This window comes from Oncorhynchus nerka, linkage group LG10 (genome assembly GCF_034236695.1).
Source record: "Oncorhynchus nerka isolate Pitt River linkage group LG10, Oner_Uvic_2.0, whole genome shotgun sequence".
Classification (NCBI taxonomy): Eukaryota; Metazoa; Chordata; class Actinopteri; order Salmoniformes; family Salmonidae; genus Oncorhynchus; species Oncorhynchus nerka.
Window position 1 is genome coordinate 69,059,651 of NC_088405.1, and position 24,929 is coordinate 69,084,579.

General features: G+C 42.0%; 1 protein-coding gene across 1 annotated transcript; it reads right to left on the reverse strand.

The window, feature by feature from the left end:
* Positions 1–1,965: 1,965 nt before the first annotated feature.
* Positions 1,966–22,957, reverse strand: LOC115135914 (A-kinase anchor protein 10, mitochondrial-like). The gene is given in 16 exon segments (XM_029671116.2): positions 1,966–3,725; positions 3,878–3,970; positions 4,077–4,129; positions 7,732–7,814; positions 8,457–8,569; positions 8,828–8,992; positions 11,073–11,217; positions 13,488–13,624; positions 13,870–13,993; positions 14,220–14,304; positions 14,585–14,683; positions 15,128–15,201; positions 15,203–15,659; positions 18,466–18,660; positions 19,810–19,857; positions 22,735–22,957. Coding segments are annotated over 16 exon segments (1,899 nt in total). The 5' UTR covers positions 22,757–22,957; the 3' UTR covers positions 1,966–3,719.
* Between the last annotated feature and the right edge of the window lie 1,972 nt (positions 22,958–24,929).

The window sequence follows — 24,929 nt, forward strand, 5'->3', positions numbered from 1 at the left end:
ATAAGAAACGTCAGGTCCTTATTGCTAGTTTTACAGTTCATTACTACTGTAGCTACGCCTCCCTGAGTGTACTTTACTACCTATTAATGGTACCTAATCCATAATAGTGGTAGAATAGAAACCCATATATCAGCCAGATAAGGTGCAAACACTTGCCCTCTGCTGGTGAGATTAGCCGACATAGACACTGATGGCACACGGCTCCTCTCCATCCATCCACCAGAGAGCCTGTTGCTGTGAAGGTCCATCCACAAGCCCAGCCTTGTCAACAGGTCTCACCTGAGGGCAAGGACCTTTCATTGTGACATAACTCATTCAATAACACCTGTTGACTATGAGCTTGAACAACACCTAATGGAAATCTATACCTACTCCTTTGGGAGATCTGTGTTCAGCAAGTGTTCTGTTTATGGTTTTGGTTGGATTTAGTTCAATCTCATTGATTGTGCAAGTCCTCTCTCAGCTGGTCTTATAAGACATACCCCTTTGTTTGCTCATCACAGGCAACATAATGAACACTATCCTTTGTGGAATCTGGAAGCCACTGCATGATCATGTAGTTGCTAAATTATTGAGATGTAATAACAATGTAATAAACATTGTTGCCATTGTACGCAACACTGTTTACTAATTTGTTACCATAACACATTCATTCAAGTATTGCATGTATGATCCATGTATGATCATGTACCTGCCACGAGCTGGATGGAATCTCAGCGAATTTCCCGAGTCCTCCGAAGGTGTAGCATCTGTACATATGGTCCAGGGACTCCGAGCAGTGCCAAAGTAAGCCGAAGCTCACCGAGTCCTTGTTTTTCAGATGGTCCTTGACAATCCACGCAGATGATATAAAGCTGAAACTACAAATAGCGACCAGAGCGGAGGACAGGAAGACCCAAAAGCAGCCCACACAGCTGAACATCCTCGCAGCTTGGGGCAACGAGTAGCTCAGAGACAGATCGATCCCAACCCCGGCTTCTTTCTTCTTCCGATCCAGCAATGAATGCATTTGGAGCACACACCCAGAAGAGAGATCAACTGAAGCTCTCCCCAACAAATGTTACACCAGCAGCCTCCTGCAGCAAAAGAACTAGTTAACAATTTGTTATCCGTGATGATTTAAAGGGATATTCCAGTGACCCAAACATCGGCTCGTGATTTCATAAAAGAGTCAAACATGAGCACTTCTAGGTAAACAAGCTGCCACCTCAACAAGAAGTAATGTCTCCTTTAAATAGGCTATCCGCGACTATACTTGAGAATCTAGAAATATGAGTCACGGCAGGACACAAATGCTGTTTGTCACACCCGAAACGGATGGAAATATGGAACTATCAAATGATCGTAATCGAATTTATTTTACTCACGAGACGCAAAATAAAACATATGTTAGTGTTGCAGTTGCTGTCTATAGGTCCGGGGATTTGAGTCGCCGCGCTTTGTTCAGCAGGAGAAGCCGTGGTTTTGGTTACGCGGGGTAACCAGTGGGCAACACAACAAAGGTGTCCACGTTGGCGCGCGCGTCATTGCGCGCAGGGAATACTCAAGTGGGCGTATCCCCATCAAGAGAAATGTTGAACACCTTCACTTGTGTCCTCATGTTACTTACGGTAGGTAAATACATGTTTAGAGCAAAGTGATACTAAACCACAAAGATTGCCCATTTGTCTAAACATTTGCTAAAGTGCCCATGTTTTACTACAATTGTCTGTGGGAAACAAGATGAACTAATATTTACAGTGAAATAACCTAGTCCTAATTATTACTATTGGACAAAACACTATTTTTGTCATTTAAACGAACATCCAAATCACTGAATATTATATACTTATTGCTAATCATTTGTAGTTAGACATTTATCTCTCATGTATGTTTCAATACAGTCCACATTGCCCCCCACTGGTTAAATGGCATTGCAACAAGAAAAATCAGATTTTGCTATTTGATAACGTTGCCTACTTTAGCTACTATACAGGCAGAAAAGTTTTATTACATGAATGCCATAAAATACTTACAATAATGTATATCATACTGTACAACATAAAATGAGGATAAAACTAATTGGATGAGCAAAACTGCAGCAACAACACCAATAGAGTTTATGCAAAAGCTAACCACACACTTGAAACTGCACTGGGATGAGCATTCATTTGCTGAATTACAGGTTGCATTACCATCTGGCAATACTAGAGGTTAAATACCCAAGTGCAATTAACAACGTGATGGCCACAAACTATGACCAGCCAACAAGCTAATGACGACTGAAATAGATCCAAATCCATCCCTGTTTGGCAGCAGACAAGATTTCATACATAATCAGTGCAAAGAGAAAGAAGTCTGTCATTTTCCATCATTGGTAGCATTTCTGTCCCTTCTGTATAAAAAAACAAAATAGACAAACACAAGGCAAACATTTCAATAATATATATATATATATTTAAATCAAACACAATTTAAATATATTATAGATTAAGAACACATAGGTCAGAGAAACAATATTAGCGGTACATAGTACCAAAATAGTATTTTCTGGTTCTTTTCCACACATCTCAATGAGGTTCAAGCAAAGTCATAATAATATTAACATTACATTCACTGAGTACCTTTCAATGAGATTTGCTTAAACATTGCTTCGACAGTACATACAAAAAACAATCACCATAAAAAATAACTAACATTAATATATGCGGGTAAACCAGAAATGTACATATTTATAACAATACATGGAGTAGCCTGGAGTTCTTCTTTCATTGCAACTGTAGCACATCTTCTTCAGGCCATAATACCACGTATCTATTCATTAGCCTATGCTCTCTAATGATATGGACAAGGTGCCAGGGGTCGCCAGAGCTACAGGTAGATGGCAAGACCAGGAAATCAAGAAGGTCCATTCCAGTTTGACTGTAACTTGTCTGACCTGCTCTAGAAAGTACATTTGGGCACAGTCAGGAGGGTAGGAAAGGAAAACTCTGACTCACCATCTCATCATAGTAACCCACCCCACTGACAAAATACACCAGGACTGCCAAGGAATATAAGCAGGATACGCATCTGCCGCAAAATAAAACTGCACAAAGCCCCTACTTCCAGATGGAATTTTTGGGGGGCATTGGTCTGACCACTTTCAAATGGATTTAATCTAAAAACAAAGAATGAGGAATGGGCAAAGGCTGTAGTGGTGGTTGGGTTACGGAGAGAAGATGGCGAGCACAACCTAGTCTTCTTAGTGATTGATAAGTGAAGGATGCTTCAGGCCCCTGCAGGCTCCCTCTTAGATGGCATGGTAACAGAAGTAACCACGGCAGCACCATTGCTTTCTGAAGTGCTGCTCTTTCTGACAGCTCCCGTTCAGCACCATTTTGCGTCCTTGTTTGTCATCCCTCCTTTTTGTTCTGGAAGGAAGGAAGTCGGGTGCTCTTTGTGCAACCGCCTTGTTGGCTTTTCTTTTCTTTTCCCACTTCATTTGTTCAGAGATACCTTCATAGTGTTACGACGATATACTTCAAGTCTTTCGCTCACGCACATATATTCACACACAAACCAGTACAAGTTGATGCAGGAGATGATGGAATGCTTTTGTTCTTCTACCTTCATTGATGTGTTTCACCATAAGGTGAATCCAGTGTGCAGTTCATCACTGGACCAGGTGACATCTGTCTGTCACGGTCTGTCTCTATAGGATGAAGGGAGTGACAATCTTTTGGTTCTCCACTGGAGGGTCATAACTAGGGAGAGAGATGGACAATGAAACATGGACAATCATCATACAACAGTAAACTTGTCATGACTGAAGTCATTTTATTTGATATAGTTGACTACTGTATTAGACAAATGCATTAGCTTGGGGCATACAGATATCCGGAACAATTTGACATACTTTGGTGGATTTGTCAGGACTGTTGTGGTGCGCCTGGTGTACTACGTCATTGACGATCATCTTAGCGATCTTCCAGGCCATTTCCTCCTGGGCCTAAACACACATAGACAAGTTACAATTTAATATGTTCATCATTCCTATTATTCATTAGTTCAAACAGATTGAACACAAGAGGAGCTTGTTCTGTTGGTGTACACACCTCATCTGAGTTGCCTTGAACAAGTTTCTTCATGGCTAGAGAAAGCATGGAACCTGTGAGGAAAGAGAGAACAGTGAGTGAAGAAGATGTAAATATTCAGAGGACAAGCCTTTCATCTATTGTTCCTCTGAAACAGGTATTCCCAAACTGGGGTAAGCAATGCCATTGGGGGTACAGCAAATAAAAATGTGATTCACATAAAAAGTTAATAATAACATTATCAAACAGTCCATTTATATTTTCCAACGAGGCTATACATTTGGGTGAGATTTTTTTCTCACCCGAGTAGCCTCGTTTCACTGCCAAAAATAAAATTAAACCATCTAGTGTTTAACGAAACAACAACACAATGTCAAATACAGGTAGCCTAGTCAAATAATTAATATCCAATCACATTAACCGTTACTCTCTCGTGGGTATTCCAGTATGTAGCCAAACGTAGCTGCTGCTCATTCCGTTTGCTCGAAAATCTGTTGCAGCTGAAGCGCTACTGCCCCCTTACCCAGGAAAGCACCGAACAACAAACAGGGACATTGGACCATCGAAGAGGCGCAAATATGATGAGATCTACATTGACTTGGGGTTCACTTAGATTGGGAGTAGTGCCTTTCCTCAGCCACAGTGTGTTATATGTGCAAAAGTACTATCTCACAACTTGATGAATCCTTCACTCTTGTGCAGACATTTAGAAACAAAACATGCCAATATGAAAAATAAGCCACAAGTGTTTGGAGCGAGAATTAAGACGACTTTAGAGTCGTAAGACATGTATAAAAGCAACAGATATCATTAATAAGAAGGGGCTAGAAGCATCTTATATGGTGAGCTTCCGATTGGCTAGGACAGGCTAGCCCCATACTGACTTAATTCTTCCTGCTGCCGCAGATATGGCTGGGGCAATGCTGGGGGTAAAGGCCCAAAACAACTATACAGAAAACGCCTTCATCAAACAACACTGTTTCACGACAAATCGGTGACATGGCAGGAGATGTTTTGAAACAATTACTGCTTTGCATACAAGCCAGTAAATTCTATGCATTACAGCTGGATGAGTCAACAGACGTGGCAGGCCTGGCACAGCTCCTGGTATATGTCCGTTACCTTTATGGGGGGGGTCAATTAAGGAAGACATCCTCTTCTGCAAACCACTGGAAACCAGGACAACCGGAAATTAAATGTTTAAAGTTCGGGACAGCTTTGTGACATCAAATGGGCTTTGGTGGTCAAGATGTGTTGGTATCTGTACTGATGGCGCAAAAGCCATGACAGGGAGACATAGTGGAATGCAGTTGTCCCCGACGCCACTTGGGTACACTGCAGCATCCACCGAGAGGCTCAAGCTGCCAAGGGAATGCCTGACAGTTTGAAATACACACATGTATTTTCTGCACTATGCAATGATATGGGCAGCCACCATGTACAGCTTTTACAACATACAGAAATGACTTGATTATCAAAGGGGCAAAGTATTAACACGTTTTTCATTTTTTTTATTATTGGGAGACGAGCTTAAAGTTCTTTACTGACCATCATTTTCACTTGTCTGACCACGTGCATGATTTCTCACACGACTGGCCTATCTGGGTGATGTTTTTTCCTCACCTGAATAATCTGAATCTAGGATTACAGGGACTCTCCTCAACTACATTCAATGTGCAGGACAAAACTGAGGCTATGATTAAGAAGTTGGAGCTCTTCTCTGTCTGCATTAACAAGGACAACACACAGGTCTTTCCATCATTGTATAATTTTTGTGTGTACAAATTAACTCAGGCTTATGGACAATGTAAAATGTGACATAGCGAAGCACCTGAGTGGGTTGGGTGCACAATTACGCAGGTACTTTGCCTAAAACGGATGACACTAACAACTGGATTCGTTATCCCTTTCATTCCCTGCCTCCAGTCCACTTGAACAAGAGAGCCTCATCAAAATTGCAACAAGCGGTTCTGTGAAAATCTTATTTAAAATCGGAAGCCACTGCCAGATTTCTGGATTGGGCTGCGCTCAGAGTATCCTGCCTTGGCAAATCACACTGTTAAGACACTGATGCCCTATGCATCCACATACAGTGGGGCAAAAAAGTATTTAGTCAGCCACCAATTGTGCAAGATCTCCCACTTAAAAAGATGAGAGAGGCCTGTAATTTTCAAGTGGGAGAACTTGCAAAATTGGTGCCTATGTGAGAGTGGATTATCAGCCCTCACTAGCATGAAAATGATGGAAAATGATTTGACTGAGACTCTCTCCAATACAACCCAACATTGCAGAGTTATGTGCATCCTTTCAAGCACACCCTTCTCAACCTGTGGTGAGTTATTCACAATTTTCAATGAACAAATACAGTTTTATATGTAAGATGGCTAAATAAAAGGGCTAAATGATTGATTATTATTATATTATTATTTGTTCCCTGGTCCTATAAGAGCTCTTTGTCACTTCCCACGAGCCAGGTTGGGACAAAAACTCACACTCATTCTTGTTATTATTATAATTTTTTAAAATTACCCCTTTTTCTCCCCAATTTCGTGGTATCCAATTAGTAGTTACAGTCTTGTGCCATCACTGCAACTACCGTACAGACTCAAGAGAGGCAAAGGTCGAGAGCCGTGCGTCCTCCGAAACACAACCCAACCAAGCCGCACTGCTTCTTGACACAATGCCCACTTAACCCGGAAGCCAGCCGCACCAATGTGTCGGAGGAAACACCGTACACCTGGCAACCGTGTCAGCGTGCACTGGGCCCGGCCCGCCACAAGAGCCGCTAGACCGTGATGGGACAAGGACATCCCTGCCGGCCAAACCCTCCCCTAACCAATATGATTCTGGGAAAATTGTGCGCCGCCCCATGGGTCTCCCGGTCGCGGCCGGCTGCGACAGAGCCTGGACTCAAACCCAGAAACTCTAGTGGCACAGCTAGCACTGCGATGCAATGCCTTAGATCACTGCGCCACTCAGGACGCTCCACTCATTCTTATGTTTAAGAAATGTATCGTATAGTGTGTGTGTGTGTGTGTGTGTGTGGCAGGCTTACGATTGCAAAAAAACAAACATTTGAGAGTGCGCTGACCCTGGTGCTAGAGGGGGTACGCAGCTGGAGGTTGAATGTTTGAAGGGGTACGGGACTATAAAAGTTTGGGAACCACTGCTCTGAAAGATACTAGGCATACGAGGTACATTTATCACAGCACAGAATTCTCTTGGAATGCGATCGATGCATTTGGAAGAAACTGAGGGCTGGAAAAGTTGGTTTATGATTAGAGCCATGAAATCTACTACGAAAATGCATTCAACATATACAGGTTTAGTCCAGGACTTTTATATGGATTTCTTCTGTTCTCAGAGAACATTCTCTTCTAAGAAGTCCTAAATATTATATTCATGTTATACTGTATAGTCTTTTATAAGAACTAAAAGCGCCTTGCGTTGTATTTGGGGTGCCCCACATATTTAAACCTACTTTCTGTTTGCGGTTAGGATTAGAATAGAAGACAATACCCACACCATGCATGCTTGAGAGACATGACACAAATTATACAGGCAACAATGAACAGTAGAGAGAGAAAAAAAGGAGAGAGAAGAGAGAGGGAAAAGAGAGAAAATAAGAGAAAAGAGAAGTAGAGAAAGAAAGGTATAGATTGTCAGTGTAAATTACCTTTGGATTTCTTCACATCAGGCTCTGGTTCGGCCTCCCTGATGAACTGGCCCAGCTCGTTCACTTTCCCAAACGTCATTCTTCTGAATAGAGAGGGGACATAGCCAATGATGTCATAGATACCAGATATCTATGGAGACAGCACCCTGTTACTAGACTGGTCCCACATTAGTTTGTGCTGTACAGCCAACTCCTATCGTCGTTGTCATTTGGTCCCAGCACAAACAGATCTGGGACCAGGCTAATCTCTTACTGCAACTAGGACACTGCTGGGGCTGCACTATATCAGCCTGTGTGTTTGGCCTATTAGACTGCTATAAGGTAAATGGGGATAACCTACAAATCTGCGGTCACACTGAGGACCGCATGGTGGAGTCTTTGAAAATATGCTTTTTAACATCATATATTAATTCATAACATGTTTGTATTTAGAGTGGTTTAGGTCACACATCAGTGGCCATTACACTGGCTTACTTAGCTTGCATCAAAAGAACCCTTTTGGGAATATTACATTAGTAAAATCAGGCTAGTTCAGGGGTAGAAATGGGGGAAATTTAGCACCATTATTTGACTATTTTCTAAAATATCATCCAGTAGAGAAACATATGGGGGAAAAAACACCAGATCAAATAGTTGAAATAATAAATGTTGTTTACAGACGACAGTACTTAGAGAATGCTGAAAATGTATATCTGAGAAGGCCAGAGGAGGTTATGCAGATTTACCCAGCGTAGGGGCGCTGGTACAGGGACTCTGGATCCAAACTGGCTATGTCCACCGTTATCGCCTCGTCAAAATTTTTCAGGATTTTCACTGCTGCCACCTTTTTGGTAGCTTGCTGTAATGAGAAGAAATATAATACTTTGCACAGTTAGAGAAGAACTAGAGGGAATAATATTCCACGTACGAAGCTATTTACTCAAAGTTCATTATCTCCTAAACGGTTCAGGAGGGAAAATGACTAACAGACAAAGGTACGAGTGCTACTGCTGTTGAACATTCATTCATTCGAGTGCACCTAGACAAACTTTTCAAAATGTCTCATGAAATTAGGAAAATGTCAGGGTGTGAGCAGGTCAAGTGTGGGGTTATCTACCTGGGTTTGAGAACCCTCGGTAGCATTGGTGCTGCGGTCACCATCTGGGGCCACGCCTTGACCGGGAGCGCTGGCCAGGACAAACTCATCCGCTCGGACAGAGTTGATAAGGTCACTCAGATACTTGTAGTAAAGGTTACTCGACAGGAAGCCTGGCATGTAGACCTGAGGGAAGAAAAATTACATGAACTTCAAATTAGCAAAGTTGAACTTGAAAATGCAAGAGGGACATGCCTTTCAGTCATAAAGGTCTTCCATTTTCTTCAGAGAATGGCAAAGTGTTTCAGCATCATCCCTAGCCTTTGGCAACAACATAGTAACTCAAAGCCAAATCTTTGTACAGTTGAAGTCGGAAGTTTACATACACGTAGTTTGGAGTCATTAAAACTCGTTTTTCAACCCCTCCACAAATTTCTTGTTGACTATAGTTTTGGCAAGTTGGTTAGAACATCTACTTTGTGCAAGACACAAGTCATTTTTCCAACAATTGTTTACAGACAGATGATTTCACTTATAATTCACTGTTTCACAATTCCAGTGGGTCAGAAGTTACCATACACTAAGTTGACTGTGCCTTTAAAACAGCTTGGAAAATTCCAGAAAATGACGTCATGCCTTTAGAAGCTTCTGATTGACTCAAATTATGTCAATCGGAGGTGGACCTGTGGATGTATTTCAAGGCCTACCTTCAAACTCAGTGCCTCTTTGCTTGACATCATGGGAAAATCAAAAGAAATCAGCCAAGACCTCAGAAAAAAATAGACCTCGACAAGTCTGGTTATCCTTGGGAGCAATTTCCAAATGCCTGAAGGTACCACGTTCATCTGTTCAAACAATAGTACGCAAGTATAAACACCATAGGACCACGCAGCCGTCATACCGCTCAGGAAGGAGACGCGTTCTGTTTCCTAGAGATGAACAAACTTTGGTGCGAAAAGTGAAATCAATCCCAGAACAGCAGCAAAGGACCTTGTGAAGATGCTGGAGGACACAGGTACAAAAGTATCTATATCCACAGTAAAACAAGTCCTATATCATCATAACCTGAAAGGCCGCTCAGCAAGGAAGAAGCCACTGCTCCAAAACTGCCATAAAAAAGCCAGACTACGGTTTGCAACTGCACATGGGGACAAAGATCGTACTTTTTGTAGAAATGTCCTCTGGTCTGATGAAACGAAAATTGAACTGTTTGGCTATAATGACAATTGGGGGAGGCTTGCAAGCCGAAAAACACCATCCCAACCGTGAAGCACGGGGGTGGCAGCATCATGTCGTGTGGGTGCTTTGTTGCAGGAGGGACTGGTGTACTTCACAAAATAGATTGTATCATGAGAAAGGAAAATGGTGTGGATATATTTAAGCAACATCTCAAGACATCATCAGGAAGTTCAAGCTTGGTCACAAATGGTTCTTCCAAATGGACAATGACCCCAAGCATGCTTCCAAAGTTGTGGCAAAATGGCTTAAAGACAACAAAGTCAAGGCATACAAACCTGACGCACTTACACCAGCTCTGTCAGGAGGAATGGGCCAAAATTCACCCAACTCATTGTGGGAAGCTTGTGGAAGGCTACACAAAACGTTTGACCCAAGTTAAACAATTTAAAGGCAATGCTAACAAATACTAATTGAGTGCATGTAAACTTCTGACCCACTGGGAATGTGATAAAAGAAATAAAAGCTGAAATAAATCATTCTCTCTACTATTATTGTGACATTTCACATTCTTAAAATAAAGTGGTGATCCTAACTGGCCTAAGACAGAATTTTTACTAGGATTAAATGTCAGGAATTGTGAAAATCTGAGTTTAAATGTATTTGGCTAAGGTCTATGTAAACTTCCGACTTCAACTGTATATTTATTGCTCTGGTACCACTACCTTCAATAACCCCAAAGGCCAATAACCCCATAACCCCTGGTAATCTCAACCTTATGGTTCAATCTAATAATGTTGTTTTTTAATCTAATTTCCTAGTGATTTTACAGTTGAGAGTTTGCAGAGTGACCCCTGTGTGTCCCGTATCAACAAATGTATTTGACCCAGGTTAAGAGAGTTGGGCCAGTAACCGGAAGGTCGCTGGTTTGAATCCCCGAGCCAACTAGGTGAAACATCTGTCTGTGCCCTTGAGCAAGGCACTTACCTCTAATTGCTCCTGTAAGTCACTCTGAATATGAGTGTCTGCTAAATGACAATTCATTTTTGTTTTTAAGTCAAATGTTACTGTGTGACTTTCAACCCCTCACCTTTTCCATGGTGGTCCAGGCCTGTCTGAGAGGAGTGGTGAAGCAGTCTGGTAGAGGCCCTCCTTCCCGGCATATATTAGACTCTATCTCCATCCGCACAGAGTCATCGAAACCCAGCGGTTTGGTGGCTTGGAGTGAGAAATACCTGGGGAGGGAACAGATCCCACCACTATTAAACTGGTGTCCTAATAAACAAGCCAGACTGAGTAATGCTGTGGTGTTTAGGCAACAATATAGTGATGGCAAATATATAGTAAAGGCAAATATATAGTAAAGACAAATACAGTGTAAAGACAAATACAGTGTAAAGACAAATACAGTGTAAAGACAATGGTGGTGTGAAACCAAAGATATTAAGCAAATACACTCAGTGGCTAGTTTATTAGGTACACCCATCTAGTACCGGCTCGGACCCACTTTTCCTCCAAAACAGCCCGAATTCTCTGGGGAATGGATTCTACAAGGTGTCGGAAATGTTCCACAGGGATGTTTGTCCATGCTGACGCAATGGCATCATGCAGTTGCTGCAGATTGGAAGGCAGTACATTCATGTTGTGAACAGCCCCGTTCCATCTCATCCCAAAGATGCTCTATTGCAGTGGTCACCAACCTTTTGAGTCAAGATCACTTTGAGTCAAAATGCAAGCCAAGATTTACTACTCAGATTTTTTTTTCCAAACAGGACTTAAAAAATATATAAACCCATGCAACATTAACCAATTAAAAACAGTTCTGTAGCAATAAGGTTTGTGCAGTAGGCTATAGGCCCAATAAATTATCACTGTATTTTGGCTCTGCTTCAATTGCCCTGCCCAATGTTGTTCTTCTCAGACCATTTTGAAATTATATTTTAACATTTTAGGTATATGATCACACTGGTAATAGATCCACAGCTGAGTAAGCTCAATCTTTTTATTTTTTACAGGACTTTCTCCGCTGAGAAAAGGGGACAGTCTTCCAGCTGATGGCAAAACTTAAGTCGCACTGCATTATTTCTGCCTTATGCACCAATTCATGTTGTTACTCCTATGATCAGAGAAAGTTAAATATTCTTTGATATTCGAAAAGACAAGCCGCTAATAATAACAATGTTAGCTTATCGGAAAACGTTGCTATATTCATTCATTGCAGCTGTTGCAGTGCTGTTTGCAGCGTGAATGGAAGTAGGGAAAACACACATTTTATGGCTTATAAGTGTTACTCATAAAAACAGCAGCTCTTTGCTGTATTCGTTGAGTCTCTCTAGTCATGGTTTTAAACTAAATCTCACAGTATGACATTTGCTATGCGTTCGAGGCTTCTTTTTACAGTCTACGGCTCGAGGAAACTTTGCAGTCACAGTGATCTGACCTCTCAATGGCCAGTGATAGTCCTATAGTTGCACTTGATTTGCTCTCTGAGCCTGCTGGGTAGGCAGAGTTCTACCTTCAGACACATGAAATGATTCAAAATGGGAACACTTTGCCTTCCTGGCGATAGGGCTACTAAATCAAATGCACCTACCAACAAAAGTGCAAAATATATAAAAATAGGAACACAAGGCTTTATTATTTTTTTTTTAACCAAAATGTTTGGTGATTGACTAGGAATGCCTTGGAGACCACTGCTCCAATGGGTTTGGTCAGCAGCAATGTTCAGATACACTGTGGTGTTCAATCATTGCTCAATTGGTCTCAAGGGACCTAACATGTGCCAGGAAAACATTCCTCACACCATTACACCCCCGCCACCAGCCTGTACCATTGACACCAGGCAGGATGGGGCCATGGACTCATGCTGCTTCTGCCAAATTCTGACTGACTCATCAGACTAGGGAATGTTTTTCTCAATTGTTAAGTGTTGGTGATTGCGTGACCACTGAAGCCGCTTCTTCTTGTTTTTAGCTGATAGAAGTGGAACACGATGTGATCGTCTGCTGCAATAGCCCATCCGTGACAGGGAGTTGTGCGTTCTGAGATTCCGTTCTGCACACCGTTGTACTGTGCCGTAATTGGTCTGTTTGTGGCCCGCCTGTTAGCTTGCAAGATTCTTGCCATTCTTCTTCGACCTCTCTCATCAACGAGTTGTTTTCACCCACAACACTGCCACTGACTGGATGTTTTTGCTTATCACACCATTCTCAGTAAACCCTAGACAGTGTCGTGCGTGAAAAGCCCAGGAGGACGGACGTTTCTGAGATACTGAATCCGGCACGCCTGGCACCGACAACCATACCACACTCAAAGTCGCTTAGTTTTGCCAATTCTAATGTTCAATCGAACAGTAACTGAATGCATCGATGCCTGTCTGCCTTCTTTATATAGCAAGCCATTGCCACGTGACTCACTGTCTGTAGGAGCAAACCATTTTCATGAACGGGGTGGTATAACCTAATAAACTGGCCACAGTTTATATATAAAGAAACGGATGGCTTACTTGTCATAGAGGATCATGGCGTCATTCTGGGCCTCCTGGCCGTCGTATTGGCCCGCCATTGCAGCCAGCTGGTCCTGGAAGTTATCTGCTGCCAGCCAGAACTGCAGGATATTCACAGCGTCCTCCTTCTCCATGTACTGGGGAGACACACAGACAGACACCATGTTAGCTTCATTACCAATGACTCTCCTATTAACACCTACCATATGACACTAATGTCAAATAGAATAGAGAAGAATAGAAACAAATAGATTAGAAACACCAGTAGCACTAACAGCAATAACACCAATGAATAAAACAGCAATTAATATGAATGAATTTGATAACATACTGTGCTTGTGTTTAAACAACATCAATTGTGGGGTCCAGTTGTTGTGCTCACCTCAGAGAAGTAGAATAGGGCCGACTCACAGAACAAGATGTCTGCCAGAAACACTGAGCCACTGGTCAACACTTCCATCTGGTACTTACAGAAATGATGGCTGCGCAAGAATTCACTAAAGTGCCTGGGAAATATAAATGATATGTGATCACATTTACGATATAAGAGTGGATATACGAGTGGTTATACGAGTGGATAGGTGTATAAGAGAACATTGGTTACACTTTAATCATACGAGACAAATCATCAACCATACAGAAAAACACTGGCATTCAACATGAACTCATATGAGAAATTGTCAATCTTTCAATGGATACTAGAACATGAAGACTGGAGAATCTAAAACGTACTGTTGCTCCATGATGGAGAAGACGACTGACTGTGCAATGACAAAGCAGTTTGGGTCCACCATTCCATCCTCGCCACAGATTTTACCTGGCAAAGTGGAGAAAGGGACTAAAACAGTCACAATCACACAACGGATTATCAATTCCTCCACAAAATAGTTATCCTGAAACTTTGTTAAATGTACTTCACAGACGAGAGAGGATTAGGGCAGATTTGATCTTTAACTAGGTCTAACCTTCATAGGAATGCATACAGTACTCATACAGTTCTGATAAAATACTCATACAGTACACACACACACAGACTGCACTGTCTTACAGTCAAAGTCAATACTAATGGCAAACAGGTGGCGGTACTAATTTCTTACCGACTATGTCGTTTCTAATCTGTTCTGTGATGGGGATGGGCCTAGCAGCGTCTGGAGAGATGTACTTGGTGAAGATGTTCACTGCATCGCTCTCTATACCTACAACACAAAGGTGAAAATGGTTAACAGTCTGTCACAGGTGTCAAAATGTGTACAACTCAGATATTGTTACCTTCAACGTGCAATTAAAATAAATGAAACTTATTCTCACAGCCAGTTGTTTCACATGGTGGAGATTAGAACAAATATAGCTAATACACTACCCTTACCTAGTCAGAGTGTTATGCAGTCATAACAGTAAGGTAGGAATATAGAGAAATTATGGTACAGACATTATGGCCCAACACAAACATGAATAAAAACACAAATTATAGCCCAACTCATAAAAAAGGATTGTGAGAACAGCCATAGCGTCTCTCTGTAACATTCACCACCAGCCGGCTCAGACAGACTCCAGGCTACTTACTTAATCATTATTTGTACAGGTAAATTAAGAACAGATTTTGATTTACATATTTATTTATGAAGACCAGTCAAACATACTCTTCATGAGCTTGTCTGAGAGCTCCTTGAGGGCGTGGGTGGACTGCAGCTTGAAGGGGGTCCCTGTCCTGGAATTCTGCCTGGGGGGTATCTTCCCTGCTGGGGGTGCCTGGCCTCTGGTCCACTAAGGAGCTAAAGGAATCCCTGTGGACGAGCTGCGCAGTGGGGCATTCACTACTGTTACTGTTTATCTCCTGGGGGCTGGGGGTAAAGGGGTGAGATGAGGGGGGCCTGGGGACGGAGGGTAGGTCCATGTCTGGGGGGGAGGAGGGGTCGGGGGAGACAGGGGTGGAGGCAGGCTCGGCAAGGGAGCTGTGTTTGATGGAGTTGAGACTGTTGGCCCGGACCCGGCACCAGCTGGTTGAGCGGAAGCTCTCTGCCTCCAGCCAAAAGCGGACCAAGTGGTCGGACCCACGGGCCTCCTGGAACTGGATGTAGTAGGGCATGGCCACATTGTCCCGCAGGATCTGGTCCACTGTCTTAGACAGGCGTGAACGCGTCTCAGAGGCCAGGTAGTTCACACTAGAGTGCCCTGAAAAGACACCATAATACTGAATAAAACCACTGTACAGTATGATCACACTGGACCGTTCTGAAACACACAATGAACCAATCAAAACATCAATCAAACGTCTTTATAAAGCCCTTTCTACATAATCCATTCTTACAAAGTCTAATCCAGTCTAAACAGACACAGCGGACCACAGCATACTGAATGAAACCACACACGATCATCCATAATAAAATTAAAAAAACATATCTAAAACCTATTCAACTATGGCACAGTTCCCAGGTCATATGATCAGGGAGGCCATGTGAATGTATGACTGAAGCCTGGCTGGAGGCCTCCATTACATAATGGACTAGAGTAGAAGCACTAAACAGTGATCTGGTGTTTTGTGATGAGTGTTGTGTGCTCCTAGTATCAGCTCCAGAGAGTGGGCAGGCTGCCACGTATGACTGATAACCGGCAGCTCAGCCCCCTTTCCCACCCCTTCACTCCTCTCTCCCTCCACCCCTCCCTTTCTCTCTCTCTCTCGCTCCTGTACAAGAGTTCACACCCTCAGAGCACTGTCTGGGGTCTAGTCACTGTAGCACAGTATAGTCACGCTACCCTACTGCATTTCAAGGCACCCCCCAACACCGGTAAGTAAAGACCTGTCCCAGCACTATCATAAACATTACTGGTGTAGCTGGCTGCTGTGGCACTATAAATCTAGTGCCTGATATCTACCTATTTATGAAATGGTTAATTTAAATAGCCTACATCAGAGAAAATAAGATTTAGGGAGTTCTTATGTATCATAATCAAATAAAGTATTTGTCACATGCGCTGAATACAACAAGTGTTGTAGTAACTTTACCATGAAATGCTTACTTACAAGCCCTTTCCCAACAATGCAGTTAAAAGTTAAGAAAATTTGACAAATGGATAAAAATAAAATAGTAACACAATATAATAACACAAAATAACAATGATGAGGCTATACAAAGGCTATATACAAGAAGTACCGGTAACGAGTCAGTTTACTGGGATACGAGGTAGTTGGGGTGATCGATTGAGGTAATATGTACATGTATGTTTTGTTAGGTTAGTTGATTGATTCAAGTACTATGTACAGGTCGCCATTTAATTAACCCAGAAAACTTCAGTACAGGTTTTTTTCTGGATAAAAAAGGGGCTTAGGTGGTGGGCATGGCAGAGGACATGGCAATGAGCACGGTCAGTCCGTCAGGGTGGATACATTTTAGAAAAAATATTTGAGGCCCCCATCTTGGCGGTGTTGAGAAATATTAGCATTTTTAAACAATACTTTGAGATTTTGGCAATGAGGCCCTTCATCTACTTCCCAAAATTCAGATGAACTAGTGGATACCATTTGTAGGTCTCTGTGTCCAGTATGAAGAAAGTTAGATGTAGTTTTGCGAGCCAATGGTAACTAGCATTAGCACAATGACTGGAAATCTATGGGTATTTGCTAGAATAGACTTCCAGTCATTGCACTAATTTTAAAAATGTGTAGTGGATCATTTATTTTTCAGTTTTAAATAGTTTCCTGCAATTCTATGCATTTCCCATGGCTTATTTTGCTCTAAAATAAAATAAAAAAATACACAAAACAATGAATTTAGTAGTATTCATTTGATAAGTTATCCCTGACTGTCTAGCTTTTATTTTGGTTATTGTTAGTTCTTAAAGATTATATTATTTAAAAAAATATATAGGTCCATTACATTTTCTACATACTTAAAATTTGGTCTTAGTTGTTTAAGTTTACACTTAGGGTTTTTACAATGTATTATTTACACTGTTTGGAAAAATGCTTAGGCGGCCAACCCAATGATTACAACGGCAGCAGAAAAATACCTGCAGTATGATGCATGAGATATAAGGAGTTTTCCTGATCAGGTCCCTCAGGAAAAACTCTGGGCCCTAGTTATGAGTCATACTAAAAATATTTGCTGGTAGTGTGCTGGTTGGTCAAAAGGCTAACTCATGCAGGAGTGCGTTGCAGGATTAGCCTTGAACCAATCGCTTGTGGAAAGGCCAGGCCCGTTGGTATTTAAACCAATTCCACCAGCACCATATCCACCACCTACTATTATCACATTGTATCAACTCGCTGAAGCATTGGCACACACGGTCCAGTCAGAAGGAAAAAAAGAGAAAAGAGAAAGATCATCCATTAAAATCACTCTAAATAAAAAATAAAAAATTCTAGATCTAGGATGAGTTTAGCCTTTTATTTATTTTAATTAAAAATGTACCCCCTTTTCTCCCCAATTTCGTGGTATCCAATTGTTAGTAGTTACTATCTTGTCTCATCGCTACAACTCCCGTACGGGCTCGGGAGAGACAAAGGTCGAAAGCCATGCGTCCTCCGAAACACAACCAAACCAAGCCCCACTGCTTCTTAACACAGCGCGCATCCAATCCGGAAGCCAGCTGCACCAATGTGTCAGAGGAAACACAGTGCACCTGGCGACCTGGTTAGCGCGCACTGCGCCCGGCCCGCCACGGGAGTCACTAGTGCGCGATGAGACAAGTATATCCCTACCGGCCAAACCCTCCCTAACCCGGACGACGCTAGGCCAATTGTGCGTCACCCCATGGACCTCCCGTTCGCAGCTGGCTGCGACAGAGCCTGAGCTCGAACCCGGAGTCTCTGGTGGCACAGCTAGCACTACGGTGCAGTGCCCTAGAGAGTATAGCCTTTTAAATTATAATAAATAAGAGTGGTCACTTAATCCTAGATCAGCACTTCTTCTCTGAAACGCTTGTGAATACGTTTCCTGAAAACTATGAGACAAATCAGAAGAATACTGGAGGCACATACCCAGATCCCCAAAGTGTGCAGCCTCCATGTGGCTGGGCTGTTTCTTGAGGATGGCCGTGCGTCCGTGGGCAAAGGAGTCCATGTTTGCAGAGATGGCGTTGATGGCCACGTGGCTGGGCCCCGCCACCTCCAGGATGGCATGGTGGTTACGGAGGCTATGGGAGGGGGAGTGGGGGCTTGCTGGAGCTACCAGGGCTGGGGTTACAGGGGAGGAGGAGGGTGGAAACATAGGTATCTTATATCCTTTGATCAATACAGAATGTAGGCTTAGCATTCTAGAGAGAAACCCAAAACACCAACAAAGTATGTTATATGTACGAGGTTATGGGTTCTGAAAAAGGCCTACTTCTTTAACTGAATGGTGTAGTGATCTAGTACATAACTATGCCCAGTTAGAGCTCAGTGGGTGCTGGGACACTTTTCCTCTTTAACTGAATGGTGTAGTGATCTAGTACATAAATGTGGCCAGTTAGAGCTCAGTGGGTGCTGGGACACTTTTCTTCTTTAACTGAATGGTGTAGTGATCTAGTATATAACTGTGCCCAGTTAGAGCTCAGTGGGTGCTGGGACACTTTTCTTCTTTAACTGAATGGTGTAGTGATCTAGTACATAACTGTGCCCAGTTAGAGCTCAGTGGGTGCTGGGACACTTTTCTTCTTTAACTGAATGGTGTAGTGATCTAGTACATAACTGTGCCCAGTTAGAGCTCAGTGGGTGCTGGGACACTTTTCTTCTTTAACTGAATGGTGTAGTGATCTAGTACATAACTATGCCCGGTTAGAGCTCAGTGGGTGCTGGGACACTTTTCTTCTTTAACTGAATGGTGTAGTGATCTAGTACATAACTGTGCCCAGTTAGAGCTCAGTGGGTGCTGGGACACTTTTCTTCTTTAACGCTGGGGTGTGGGGATTGCGAGACAGTGTGCTCTGTGTAAATGTTAACTTCGCCCTTTGAGCCTGTCTAAGAATATAAAATACTTCACTGGCATCTCTCTAAAAACTCTTAAACCCAATCATTTAAAGTCTGAACTTTGGACATAAATTGGGCCTAGTAGCTGATATATGTGTGTTATTACCTAAATCAATACATTCTCTCTCAGTACATTTACAAAGACAAATATAAACACCTACAAAAAGAGAAAGCTCAGAGGGAAATACCGCTACCTTCAAAAAAATGAGTGAACATAACACTTCAACTAAAGAGACACTTGACTGCTTTCAAAGAACTTCACACAAGGACCTTATTTCCTCTCTATTTTCAGGGCTGCTAAAAAATGAAACATCAGATGGCAGCAGCACAGTATTATAATTCATCATTTCAAAGAAGTAGTAGTTCGGTACCCACCTCTATTGACTTTTGCATCAACTGGTTGCTCGGGTTCCTTGCCTTTTGCTATGGGTCAAAAAGGAATTACATAGCATTGTAATTAGAGCAGGCTCTAACATTTGATTCACAATGCAGGGTGAGATCAGTGACCGGAATACTGTGCCTGAGTTTCATTGTAGGGTAAAGCCATATGGATGATGATGATGCAGTGTCACTGAAAACTTAAAGGGATCATTTGGGATTTTGGCAACACGGTCCTGAACTCGTAGATGTCATTTTTATGTCTCTGCGTGCTGTTTGAAGGAAGATGCTAACTAGCAGATACCCATAGACCTCCAGTCATTGTAGCAGATACCCATAGACCTCCAGTCATTGTGCTAATGCTAGTTAGCATTGGCTTGCCAAATTAACTTTAACTTCCTTCATACCGGGCAGAGACCTAAACATGGTATCCACAAGTTTGTCTGACTCTGTGGAAATAGATAAAGGGCCTCAGTCAAAATCCCGAAGTACCTTTAACTATACAGTTACATAATGGCCTAGGCCTGGTCGGGAAACAGATATGCCTGTGACAGTGGGATAACCTTGACTGTTAAGCAAACAAATAATTATAACTATTTCCCTCACTGTCATGCACAGATAAGACAAGGAGAGAGGATCAAACTACTTGTGTGAGGCTCCTAATTGGAATAGAACAGAGTTATTCTTCACATTGAAGCATGGCTGCTATCTTACAAGGTGTGTTTATTGACTAGAGTGGCCTTGGTCTATCAGCTCGATGTCACTTCATTGTCATGTTGTTACTGCAAAGAACCCTCATCATCACCATAAAGAACAGTCTGGAACCAAAGTCCTGTTTTTCTACACATTTCAGTCCTCCTCCATTACATAAAGTAACAGAATATGCCTGGTTACAATTGTGTGGTGAAAGTGAACCTTTTGCGCATGACATAGTTTTCCTGAGGCGCTTTCAGTGTTCAGTAGAGAAGTGGGGGAAAGATGGAAGGCTCTTTTTCATTTAGAGGCATCAGATGGTTAGCTCATGGTTATGTCTACCCACCTCAAAGAGCTTTATCATTTCAATCTGTATATAAATAGGTCTCTGCATATGACTGATTGTTATCACCATCATTTCATATTATCCATGGTTTGCACTGTTGGCCAAATACTTTACAGTAGCTGTCAAGACAAATGTGTGTTGTGTGTGTGTGTGTGTGTTTTACTAGCCCCAGGAATGGAGGTCTATAGTTTGGGCTAGTGATTTACATGCAATCATTTTTGCTTTTATGTCTTCGGACCACAATTCCAAGGTAAATACTGAGATAGCCTGGAGCAGTGGTCAGCAACCTTTTCTGAGTCAAAATCATTTTCTGAGTCAAAATCCCTTTCTGAATCAAAATGTCAAAATGCAAGACGAGATCTACCGCTCAGATTGAAAAATCATGACTTAAAAGCACAAGCCTATGCAACACTAACCAATCAAAAACAGTTATGTAACAATGAGGTTTGTGCAGTAGGCTATTGGCCTAATACATTATCACTGCATATTGGCTATGCTTGAATTTCCCAGCCAATGTTGTTCTTCTCAAACCATTTTGAAGTTGTATTTCAACATTTTTGGTATATGATCACTGGTAAAATACTATTTATTTTATTACTTGTGAGGCACAGCTGAATTTTCTATTTTTTTTACTGGACTGACAGCCTGCATCTTATGGTCAGTCTGAGGGGAGGGAGGGAGCAGAGGTTCTATGATCTCCTTACTCCTATGATCAGAGAAAGTGCATTATTCCTCGATATTAAAAAAGATAAAAGCGCAAATAATAACAAAGATAGATTATCATAACATGCGCATTGTATGGCTTATAGACAGTGCTGCATAACAACTTAAACATGAATTTAATCATAAAAACTGCAGTTCTTTGCTGTATTCGTTGGTTTTAAAAGTTTTTAAATCTCACATTATCAACTTTGGTGTGCGTTTGAGGTTTCTTTTTACAGTCCTAGTGTGCGAAGAAACTGTGCAGACACCGTGATCTGAGCTATCTGATTGGCCAGCGGTGGAAATACAGTTGCACTTAATTTGCTCCTCAAGGCCTGCCGGGTAGGCGGAGTTCTACCTCCAGACACATGAAACGGTTAAAAAAAAGGAACACTTTGACTTGCCGGCGCTAGGGCAGCTGAATCAAGTGCACCTACACTCAACAGCGCGAAACGAATAAAAATAAGAATGCGAAGGCTTGATTTGTATCGTTGTTTTTTTACATACATGTTTGATGATCGACTAGGAATGTCTTGGAGATCGACCGGTTGGTGACAACTAACCAAGAGCCATTAAACTAAACGCCACCAGAATTTCCAACATGCCAATGAAGAATGCCTAGCCCTAAACCTACTTATAACGTTACTTGCATGGGAGGCTATCATCCAACCACCATGGCATAGTTGACTGGCATGGAAGACAGCCAGTGACCTAAACTAAAGAAACATTACCGTGCAATTATTAGGAAATCACCAAATGTATGGCTTTTAGGTTAATTAGTATATAGGTAATAACCAACATAATCTACATTCTCCCAATAATTAATTGCTATCGATCATGGTCAGGCATACTAGTAGCTAGCTGAGTATTAGCACCACAGCATCAGCTAGCTAACGTTAGCTACTTAACGTTAGCAGTAGCAAAAACTATTGAGAAGGAAAGCTGCATTAGCTAGGTCGTGTGGCTGCCAGTTTTAGCTCTTCAGATTTGAAACACATAACTACAGAAACAAATTGGTATTTGCTATATTATCCAGCGGATATTTTGTCGGCGTGGACTTGACACAGACCTGTCAAGCGCATTCTCATCTGTCATTACTAGCCATCGCGCATTCCTCAACCTCTCCCGCGAGCCTCTTTACGCCCTTTGGCTCGCGCTAGCCGGCTATCACACTTCCTTACCTTTCCTTCTGAAAAACGACATGACGATTTTCACGCTGTGAATGTATCCTCAGCTCAATGACAACATCCCGTGGATTCCCGAGTCCCTTCATTCATATACGTCGATTCTTGACGATGGTAATGGGTTTATTTGCGATCGAGGAGAATGGGCTGTCAAATCCAAAACTTCCCCCTTCTGCGACCAGTGGCCATATTGTCAATATTGTCTCACTTCCGGACATGATGATGCGGCAGCGTTGTGGGAAACTTGCATTATTTGTTAGTTGACAGTAGAGGGCAGGATCCACAGTGGGGCTATTTTACTGTATAACACTATACTAGGGGTGTAATCATTAGTCCAAACCCTAGTCATGGTCCCAAAACGAGAGTTTCTATTGGACAAATTCAGGTATGTCCCGCTCAGTTTCGTTTGTTTTGCGCCCCATGGGTGTAATCGTTACTCTAAACAGTTAACAAAAACTAGCGTTTCAATTGGACAGGTTCAGCAACAGGACGGGTGCTTATTGTGCTTGGTTAAAGGGGCAATCAGCAGTTGCTACATTAATTTTTGGAATTATAATATGTAGGCTACCCATTGCTTCTTGAAGAATCTAACCTAAAAATGCATCATGAGTTTAGTTCAACTGTAGTACCCCATCAGAACCAAAAAAAAGAGATCAAATCACATTTTATTTGTCACATGTTTTGTAAGTAACAGGTGAAGACTAACAGTGAAATGATACTTACAGGCCCTTCCCAACAAGGCAGAGAGAAAAAATACAAATAATAGAAACAATAACACAATGAGTCGCAATAACTTGGCTATATACCCGGGGTACCAGTACAGAGTCCATGTGCATGGGTACAAGGTAATTTCGATAGATTATGTACATGTATGCAAGGGTAAAGTGACTAGGCAACAGTATAGATAATAAACAGTAGCAGCAGTGTATGTGATGAGTCAAGAGTTAGTGCAGACGGGCACCTTGCAGTCGGATGCCAAGCAGTTGCCATACCAAGCAGGGATGCAGCCGGTCAAGATGCTCTCAATGGTACAGTTGTAGAACTTTCTGAGGATCTGGGGACCCATGCCAAATATTTTCAACCTCCTGAGAGGGAAGAGGTATTGTCGTGCCTTCTTCACGGCTGTGTTGGTGTGTGTGGACCATGATAATTCCTTAGGGATGGGGTCACAGAGGAACTTCAAGCTCTCGACCCGCTCCACTACACCTTGTTTTACTGCAATGTTTGTAAACAAACTGAAACATGGTTAAAACTACAGTGCATTCGGAAAGTATTCAGACCTCTTGACTTTTTCCACAGTGTTGCATTACAGTCTTAGTCTAAAATTGATTAAATAAAACATGTTCCTGATCAATCTACACACAATACCCGATAATAACAAAGTGAAAACAGGTTTTTAGATTTTTTTTGCAAATGTATTAAAACTCAAAAACAGAAATACTTTATTTACGTAAGAATTCAGACCCTTTGCTATGAGACTCGAAATTGAGCTCAGGTGGATCCTGTTTCCATTGATCATCCTTGAGATGTTTTTACAACTTGATTGGAGTCCACCTGTGGTAAATTCAATTGATTGGACATGATTTGGAAAGGCACACATCTGTCTATATAAGGTGCCACAGTTGACAGTGCCTGTCAGATGCGTTGGGAAGAAAGCCGAGGAAGATGGCGGAAGTGGATGCTGAGTTTGAATTAAGCAGCGCGTTGAGTAAATTTGGTGAAGACGAATGTTCTGAATGGATAACAGTAATATCAAAAACTGGAACAAAAAGGAAATTGTCTAAAATTGGAGTGAAGGATACGTGTGTAAATGATAATAAATCGCTTCTTGTTGGGATGCATTTGTTGAGTAAGGATGCGTATGTGGGAAACCTGTTTGAGGTGTCAAAAATGGTAAAGTATGCGCTTGGAAAAGTGGAGTCTATCAAAGTGACCAGGAGTGGTCTTATTCTGATTGTCAAAGGAGTCATCTCAGGGGTGACGACGGATGTTCCGGTTGAATAACTGAAGATAATTCCTGGTGTGGTTGGTTCCCGGTGTCTGACACGTTGGGTGAATGGAGAGAAAGAAGAAAGTCTGTCGGTCCTGTTGTTTTTTGATAAAGAGCAAATACCTATGCATGTAAAGCTTGATTATGTAAGATATGCCATAAGAGCTTTTGTACCCAAACCACTGCAGTGTAAGAATTGTAA